This window comes from Micropterus dolomieu, linkage group LG17, assembly GCF_021292245.1.
Source record: "Micropterus dolomieu isolate WLL.071019.BEF.003 ecotype Adirondacks linkage group LG17, ASM2129224v1, whole genome shotgun sequence".
NCBI lineage: Eukaryota > Metazoa > Chordata > Actinopteri > Centrarchiformes > Centrarchidae > Micropterus > Micropterus dolomieu.
Genome location: NC_060166.1, coordinates 26382828 through 26392531, shown reverse-complemented (window position 1 = coordinate 26392531; position 9704 = coordinate 26382828). Strand labels below are relative to the sequence as shown.

Here is a 9704-nt window from a genome sequence, read left to right as displayed (position 1 = left end):
AATGTGTGAGTTTATTTGATTTTGTTGTTGCAACCTCATCCGACCGTTGTGAGCAACTTTGGACCAGAAACTCAGAAGCCTTCATTTATGGCCTTGAATAAATGAAACCACGGCTCTGACGACAGAACCCTGAGTGGGCCCCGCTATAGCGACACCAAACGAACTGAGATCAGAGCAAAAGCCTTGGCTGACAGCCCGTTGCTGCAAGCGCTTCCCACAAGAGGACTCCGGACCCAATCCACCGGTTTCAACCCAACTCGAAAACGCCACTGGTGTCGGGCCAGAACCGACTTCCCGAGCCAACCGGCAGTCGAGCCTCGCCACGGGACCTGCGGCAATGGTAGGGCAAAACAAACCACCCTCTGTGACTCGATGGTGTTCTATGGGGCTCCATCCACAGTTAATAACCCTTAGATTAGTCAAACTAAATCTGCAACCCAATTTTGGTCATTCGTTCCCTCATACTCGTAGAATTCTCTCCCTCTACAATATAAACTGAAATTCAATCGAAACTTACATAGGCTACCCTGTTTTATTACCTCCTGGTTGTCATATTAACTGTTACCCTGTAATATCACCACATTTACCCACTATTGTACCCTCTTTTGTTAGTTAATAAATTCACCTTGAGCACAGCGATGTATGTGTGTGTGTTATTCAGAATATAGAGTCCCTATACATAGAACTTAGAATACATACATAGAACTCTGAGACTGACTGATTGACCTTACGATTTCATGAATTACCAGAACTTGGTATAATTCTCAGGCTATACTCAAGGACCTAAAGCCTTGGGCGGACAAGCAAATCTTTAGGTGGTGCTCCTAATATTCCCGGAAATATTACTTTTCATAACTGTATTAAAATTTTACATAGCTGAGGTCTGCTACATTAGTTATTTCGTTATCTCAAGAAAGCATAAGGTCATTTCCTCTGCTTCATTTCAGTGCTATGGGCAGCACAGCACCTACACACATACTCACTTCAGCAGTTCACAGCACAAACACTCACTTGCTTAGTGGTGGGGCTTACAGTTATTATATATTTATCATATCATGATCAAACATAGATTTTTGATAGTAACAAAGGAGGTCCAGATAAAATCAAATAGGTGCTCAATCTGGGAGGTTCCAATTCCTGTTCCAGCAGGATTCAGCACAAATTAAACCCTGGTCATTTCCTCTTATTATTATATTTATCAGATATGGAGGGTGCCATGCCAGCTTGAAAGACAGCATTTTTACAACTGTTGTGACTGATGTAAGCTGAAAATAACTAATCAAGGTCTTACACAGGCAGAAATTGCATTGTGTCTGTTAATAATTCAGGTTAGTCCCAGTCATTTAAGGAGAAGACTAGCCCGGCTGAAACTTCACAGATGAGTACACTTCAGTGATGCTGCTGAGATTGTTAACTTTATTAGTAGGCTATAATTATATGAGAAATAGCCCTTTTGTTTTCTTGAGATAGTGAGATATATTGACCCGGTGCCAAAACAAGCTTTGTTATCTTGGGATAGCGGAATAATTCATTCTTATAACGCGATAACTGCATTAAAAAAGATTGGCAAGTTGCAATTGGATATTTACAAGTTTCCATAAATGTTTCACACTAAATCAAAAAGGAACAATTCTTAAAAGCACAAAAGCTTGTTCTGATGCTGCCCACTGTTGTTTGTCTTATTTTGGGATAGTAGCTGTTTAGAATTCCTTTGTGGGGAAGCTGTTCGAACAACTTTTAAGTCACACAAAAAGTGGTTAATTTCATGTTTGAAGTTTAGTCAGGCGAAGCCTTATCCTCAAATCCTAACAAATGTGATCAGGCAAAAAAGACAATAAAAAATAAGAATCTGTTTTATATAACATTTCTTTATTGTTCCCATCTTCTTCTAAATGTACTCTTTACAATAAAGACATTTATGGATTTAAAAATCAGGTTACTTTTTTTGTACATTGGCCATTTTTAATGGTAACTTTGATATTTTTCAACATAGTCCCTACTTTCCCATGCTTTGTGTCTAAGTTTCTAATGGGGACAACAATTTTTGAAATTGGTCCAAAATTGAGCAAGTACACTGCAGTTAGCTGCAAAGTAATCCTTGTGGCAATTCACCCTTCGCTAAGCAACACCCTGAATATGCAAGCTGGCCAATCACAGCACAGTATAGGACTGGTTCTAACTGAGGTCAAATGCTGTTCCTGGGGCACTTGTAACAGTGACAATCACTACCCAGACAGGTTGAAAGGAGAAGTATGATTTATTCCATTTCCAAAAACCTTTCTTAAAAATGGTTTCTTATGTATTGTAAGTTAGCTAATGCTAGCTAACCTACGACTTAATGTAAAGTTGTATAGGCTAACTGCTTTTGCTTTTTATTGATTGTAATAGTGAATTTAATTTTTCCAAAACTTAGACAATATTTCTCCAGGTAGTTCAGTTATAGACAGTGGCAGCACCCCTTAATGCTGATTGTCACAAATTCACATCAAACCTCTTCCTTTCAGAATGCAGCTCAGATAGCGTATGTATTCCCCCAATGCCTGTTTGTGCATATTCAATACGTACCTGGGAACCTTTTGCAAGCACTGGTTTTTCGTTTATGCCTGTTGTCGCTAATTTGCATCATACCTAATTTATTTTTTATTGTAAATAAATTCAGGCATCAAGGGGTTAAAGGGTATGAACCTTTTTGTTTATTTACTTTTTTTTCAAGGGAGTCTAGTGGCTTTGAACAGAGTGATGTAAGGCTGTCTCCGGTTAAACAAAGAGAAATCTTATTTTTTTACAGTCGGACTATTTCTGCAGGGATGTTGTCAGACAAACAATGTGGGCCTTCCTGGAAAAAACAAGCACTTCGGTGAGGCCCAATGTCCCGCAATGATTACTTTGCAGTCCTGTTTTGCTGACACAAAAACAAGGGAAAAAAGGTTTTAAAAATTCCCAAGCTACCTTTTAAGGGGAGATCTCTACTGAATGAATATGAAATACATATTGGTTCACACTAGCTGATCATTTCACTGCTACTTTTATCACTTGGTGGTGCCTCGACCCATGATGGCTTTCTTTGTGTTTCTCTCTGGTCTCAACAGGATTATATAACATTTGGGTCCAAACAGTGCCACCAAGAGACCAAAACTGGAAGCCAGGATGGCAAATACCTCCACTGCGTCTGCATATTTACCTGGAGAGTTGACATAAGCTGGGACAAAGGCCACCCACACAGCACAGAAGATCAGCATGCTGAATGTGATGAGTTTGGCTTCATTGAAGTTGTCTGGAAGATTCCTTGCCAGAAATGCCAACAGGAAGCTAAGGAGAGCCAGGAGGCCAATGTAACCCAGTAACACTGCAAAACCAAGTGTGGACCCTACAGCACACTCATAAACTATCTTGTCATTGTGGTATTGAGTGTTTTTATGAGGAGCTGGTGAGAAGGAGACAATCCAGGCAGTGCAGATTGCTGCTTGGATTGATGTAAGACCCAACACAGTCCCTCTCTGCTGCATAGCACCAAACCACTTCAGACTGGCTCCACCTCCTGGCTTAGAGGCCTTGAACACAGCCAGAACCACCATGGTTTTCACGAGAATGCATGAAACACAAAGCACAAAGCTGATCCCAAATGCTGCATGTCTCAGCTGGCATGTCCACAACCTGGGACGTCCAATAAACAGCAGTGAGCACAGGAAACAAAGTTTAAGTGACACCAAGAGCAGGAAACTCAGTTCTGAATTGTTGGCGCGTACCATGGGTGTGCTGCGATGGTAGGTGAAGATGACCAGGACAACAACACAGATAAGTGTGCCCAGCAATGAGGCGGTTGTCAAGCAGATACCCAGAGGCTCATGGTAGGAGAGGAACTCTGTTTTCTTAGGAACACAGTGGTCACGCTGGGGACTGGACCAGAAGTCCTCTGGGCAACTGATGCACTCCATGGAATCTGAAACAAGTGTATTATTTGCATTTTTTCCTACATTTCACCCCTTCTTTTCTCTATTTCAACTACAAGGAATATCTATCACAGCAACAAGGAGATCATCCATTCCACCTATGAACACTACCACTGATGTGCAATTGTTTCTTTAGTAGTGGGCATTTGATTTCCACCTGGATACCCACAGGGGGATAGATGACTTTTAAAAAAAATATTTTATCCACAGTTGATAGAGGTAATGTTTCGATGTATTCAATAAAAATGAGGGGGTGGGCGAAGACTGTTCTATCACAAATCCCTTGTGATAGGACGAAATGGCTGCTTTGTACACCTTGATGGTTGAGTGCGACTGCCCCTTCTCCATCAGACCTTGCAGGAAGGAGAGAACAGATCCCACCGAACAGGCAGACAGATCCTTCTCCCTCTCAATGCATGCATCAGCGCTGAAAGCCCAACCACTTAGCTTTTTAGCAAGACATGGTGGAGACTGCCCTCGCTGCTTGGATAGTCTGTACGACCTCAGTAGATTGACCATCCTATGTCTGCCTCTCCCTTTCAGGAGCCAGACCTGGAGAGGCTGGTCCAACACTAGCATCGCGCATATGATGCCTCACCGTGTGGCAGAGCCCCCCAGACCAGAAGTACAGGTCAGGGCTCTGTCACCATCAGCTGTGTCACTTCTACCAGAATGACAGACAACCGTTTCCGCCTCACCTAACGGGAGCACATGTGCTCCTTGAGAAAAAGCTTAGCATAGAGCCCTGTTGTACAAATTTTAATCGTCAATGGGATTAGACTGCACAGCGTAAATTTGAATTCAATCAGACCAATTCTCTAGGAGGAGTTCGTTAAAGTATGGAGCCTGTAAATCGCCAAAAATGACCATTAAATCCAAAATGGCAGACTTCCTGTTGTGTGCCTGCCTGTGTGCAAAGTTTGGTGAGTTTTTGAGCATGTTTAGGCTGTCAAAAATGCAATTCATTTGCAGAAAAAATTAAAATATTTCCTTCACTTCCAATAGGGTCCTCGCATGTTTCATGCTCTGGCCCTAATGAAATCACTTCCCACCTCTTCATCAAGGTCCTGCATATTGGTGCCTTAGATGGGGAAGAATTTTGTTCTATCTCACACAGTCTCGGCCCTCTACTGGACTCTATGGGCACTACCTCCTCCAATCACACGCACTCACTTGCCCACTGAAATTTTATCGTGCACGTAGCCGACCAATAGGACGTCGCTACCGATACGTGCGTGACAGATAAACAGCAGTGCCTCTGCATCCTTTTTTCTTCAGCAAACGGCAAACTGCTCACTGAATTCACCACCTCCACGGATGGAGTTGCCACTTCTAGAAAATTATCATTGCACCCGGGCGAGGTGACCCATGTCCTGCCCGGACGAGTCCAGCCCCGCCCCCGCCAGCCACCTAGAGAGAGAGCAACCCTGCGCTATCTGCAGGGTGTGAGAAGACAGCGACCGGTGTCGTGTCTCCCAGAGCCTCAGTAGGACTTGCTGCTTGTGTTGGTGGCTCTAATATCTGCACCTTATGAGCCCCTGGAGCAGTCCTCATTGAAAATGCTATCTCTTGAACAGCCCTGCACCTTGCTCTCACCTCTGCTAAGAAGGTGAGTGAGCTGTGTGCCTGTCGGTGCATGCTGGTCCAGGACAATAAATCTGGATGCTTTCTACCCCCCTACCCCACTTAAGGTGCAGGGAGGTGAGAGTCCATCTGTTGTGTCCATGTGTGCTAGGCTAACGTCCTATGTAGAGCACACAGCCCCCATTCGATGCACTGGTCAGCTGTTCGTCTGTTTCAGTGATAGTACAGTCAGTAAAACCCTGTCCAAGAAGAGCCTGGCCAGCTGGCTTTGTGATTAAATCTTCCAAGCCTGTACACGGGTGGGAACAGACCCACCCTTAGCGGTGCATGCACATTCCACTCAGAAGTGTGGAAGTGTCTACGACCCTTTTTGAGCAGGGTATGTGTCGAAGAGATCTGCACAATGGCATCTTGGCTCTTACTGTGCCCGTTTGTGCATTTCTATCTCTTGGATTTCTCCTACTCGGGATCCAGCTCGCAAGTGCGACCTAGGATCTGAAAAGTGAGGATCTGGTGACTACTGGGTGTAGAGGGAACATACACTGGCAGTGCCTGACGTTTCAGTGAGAAGTCAGGGCAGTGCAGGTGTTAATGGTCAGGCCAAGCCCCTATCGGTCCAGCGACTTTCTCAGGGGTGTCCCACCATTCTGTCACTAGGTGATTTGGCTGGCTTGTGACTTTGGCCGGCCTGTGACTTTGGCTTGTGGTGGCTAGGGCGGAAAGTCATCGGGCTCCACCCACTGTACCCATAGAGTCCAGTAGAGGGCGGAGCCTGTGTGAGATAGAACGAAGGTTACGATATGGTAACCCTAGTTCTATAAGCAAAGGCGGAGCTCTCTAACTATAAGCCCTACCACTCTGACGCCGTCTGCTGAAGAGGCGGTCGGTTGCTGAGGCAGTAGGGACACTGCTATTTATACATCACGCACGTATCAGTAGCGACGTCCTATTGGTCAGCTACGTGCACGATAAAATTTCAGTGGGCAAGTGCGTGCGTGTGATTGGAGGAGGTAGTACCAACAGAGTCCAGTAGACGACTCCGCCTGCGCTTATAGAACTAGAGTTACCATATCCTAACCTTCGTTCAAACAAAGATGACAGAAATCTCATTTTTGATGCCCAATAGTAAAATTCCACCGCATGGTACCAGCTAGCCTTGACTCTACTTACCTTTATTGGTTTTCCATCAGGGAAAAGTTGTACGTGTACCTTCGTCAAGGTTTCAAGCCAGCTGAGTTGAGCTGAGGCAATACTATATGTGACGTGAAAATACAGCACACTAATGATTGGTCAGAGAGAATCATCACTATTCACTGCATCATCATTGCGCTGGCCTGAGTGGGCCAGCAACAGAATGTCTCGTATGTTATTTCTTAATAAATCAACTGTGTAGATTTAGAATATTTGCAGTTTTACGAAAATTGATGGTGTATTGAAAATGTGCTTAAACGTTTAAACACAGAGCCCTCTTGTCCCACGGCCACACAGACCAATTCAGCCAACGCAGCAGATGACTCCAGTAACAACAGCAGAGGAAAACACAGCTGTAAGATTTTCATATCGCTATTCTGTCTTTACATTCTGAGTAATGTTCAAACTCTTTAACTCAAATCAAGAGACAGCTGTCTTAGGGAGTCGGTAGTCCCCCATCTTGTAGTCACATGATAATTTCTCCAATCTCACCCTGGGTACTTTGCGATTCCAGGTGAATTCCCTTTGTTTTTATTAAAAGCTTTAAAGGTACTATTGGGAAGATGGATGGGGAGTGATTTAAAGTAGTACTAAAATAGTAGTAGTACTAAAATGATCATTTTAATACAGCTGACTGCCAAATAAGTTTTTTTTTAAGCACAGTGTAGTTAAGTTAAAGTTAAGTAAATATGTTCTTCAAGTTGCTATCCAACTGGATACCCAAAATGTAAACCCGTTTGGAGCCCACTTAAAGGAGTCTGACTGGCACAGATTGATCAGTCAGAGGGAGTATTTCGGGGGACACATTCCTGATCACAAATTAATACTCTACAACAAATTCAATAGTTTTAAATTGATACCAACCAGTTTCATTGCTGATCATGCCCTCAGAACACGGGATGCAGTCGAAACAGCATATAGGTTGTCCCCTCTTCCTGGCCATGCGGGTACCTGGGGGGCAGCTCTCGCTGCAAACTGACCTGGGTGGCTGTGAGAGTTATGTCATAGTTATTCTAAACCATTTGATTATGTTGTGTGATACAGCACTAAGAAAAAAACACCAATAAACAAAAGTAACCTTATTGGAGTCAAAGTTCCAGAAGATTTTCTCTTCATCAAGTGTGAGTTCTTCACCTTTGGAAGCCGACTTTTTAACCACACCCACACTCTGAACCTTAGTTCTTCCATCAGGGAGCCACAGCCAGTTCATGATGTCATAGATTGGTAAGGCATCACCATTCTCATCAAATGACACTTGATCACCAAATGGTGTAGTAAAGTTGACCTTTTCCAAGTAATACATAAGCTACACATGGGAGAGATACACCAGGCTTAAAATGTACAAAGTTCTGTATTGAGTAATGTTTTTTTGTCCGAGGCTTGCTGGAATTAGTCATTCTAGTGTTCAAATGAAGTGTACAGAAGACATCAGAAATGTGATCTACAGTAAGCATTAAGGCACCCTCAATGTGTCATTTGCTTGTTTGATCATTATATTACCAGAGGTTAGTTACTGTGTGACAACAGTCAAAATAAACAAAGACAATCCACTTTTTTGCTATTTCATGTCTTAAAAAAATCAGGCATACTGAAATCAATTTCCCATAATATTCTGCTCTCACAAAATGACATTGAGTAAGTACTTCAAGGTGTAGCAGCTGTATTCAAAACATAAACAGGTGGTGTATAAATTGATAACACACCTGCCATGGCTCCAGTCTTTGCAAAGTGGCACAGCTGTGCCCACTGAAAGGCCCTCTCCCTGGCTCACACTGCTGTATGTCATCAAGGGCATATGCCAGAGCATATACAGCCTTGTAAACATTGTACTCAGGCCTGAGTTCTGACACATCCAAAAACTCAGTCTCCACATTCTCTAGATCTTCCTGTCCAGTGCATAATGCTCCTCCAGCTTCCACCCAACCTGCTGGAGGTGGTGCAAATCTACACTGAAATGTGTATTCCCAAAACTGCTTCTCCTGAAATGCATTAAAAATGTATGTTAACAGAAACAAAATTATTCTTGTCATCAGATTGTAAGGTTAAACTCCCAACATGTGAGGCACAACTCACCATGCTATTTTCATAGCTGTTGTGGTGTTGTTGGTGAGGATTAATTCTTGACAGAAAGTCCCTGAGTCGTGGTATTTTCCCACGACGGATAGCGATGCCCAGTGTGCCACCCAGGTATGGCATGAAGGCAGGGGTATGGAGCCCATCAACTAATGTCCAAGCTTCACTGGCAATCCACTGCAGGCCTGTCATATTCTGCTTTACCACCTGCATTCAATCAATGTTTTTTTCAGAATTGTATAAACAATTACAGTCTACTTTGTAGTGTGTAATAAATTACATGAAAACTACACAATAAGTCTCTGGTGTAATTGTTTCCTTTAGTGATAAAAGCACAGATGTAATTAAATTATTCAGAGCAAGGTGATTCATTTAAATCATTGTCTGCATATTTTAATCAATGTTCAAAAACAGCTGAGTTATAGAAAAAGAATTAAAGCATAAATAACAGATTTAAATGTAGAACACAGTATAGAGACAGCGATAAATATGAGCATATATGTTGCATGTAAATTATGGGCAAGAATACATAATTTTCACACCAATTTTCTCAAATCCATAATCCCGTCTTGTGAGTTTAGATTTTTAATGTGAATTTGGTTAATTAAAAATGAATTCACAGATAGGAGTGAATGGGTAAATTTAGAGTAAAATAAAAAATATTTTATGGAGTCATGCTATGGATTCATAAATATCACTGTATTTTCAGCCCCCAACCTCTTCCATGAGTTGAATCATGTGCAGCTGATGTGCAAACACAATGACAACGTTAGCTGTGGATTTTGTCATCACGCCCACAATCCTCTTGTATTCATTTGGATCATTGCCCCAAGGCAAAATCTCTGAGTAGGCCAGGCAACCTCCACCAGACCTAGCCAAGTCATATTGAAAGGATCTGGAAACATG

At 42.7% G+C, this 9704-nt stretch overlaps 1 protein-coding gene across 1 annotated transcript in view; it reads right to left on the bottom strand.

The window, feature by feature from the left end:
• Window positions 1–3029: 3029 nt before the first annotated feature.
• Window positions 3030–9704, bottom strand: part of LOC123985450 (extracellular calcium-sensing receptor-like) — an 8935-nt gene continuing 2260 nt past the window's right edge. The window contains exons 6-9 of the mRNA XM_046072969.1: window positions 8429–8704; window positions 7804–8031; window positions 7590–7713; window positions 3030–3940 (exon numbers count right to left, since the gene is read on the bottom strand). Of these exons, the coding sequence (XP_045928925.1) occupies window positions 3030–3940; window positions 7590–7713; window positions 7804–8031; window positions 8429–8704 (1539 nt within the window). The remainder of the gene's footprint in view (window positions 3941–7589; window positions 7714–7803; window positions 8032–8428; window positions 8705–9704) is intronic.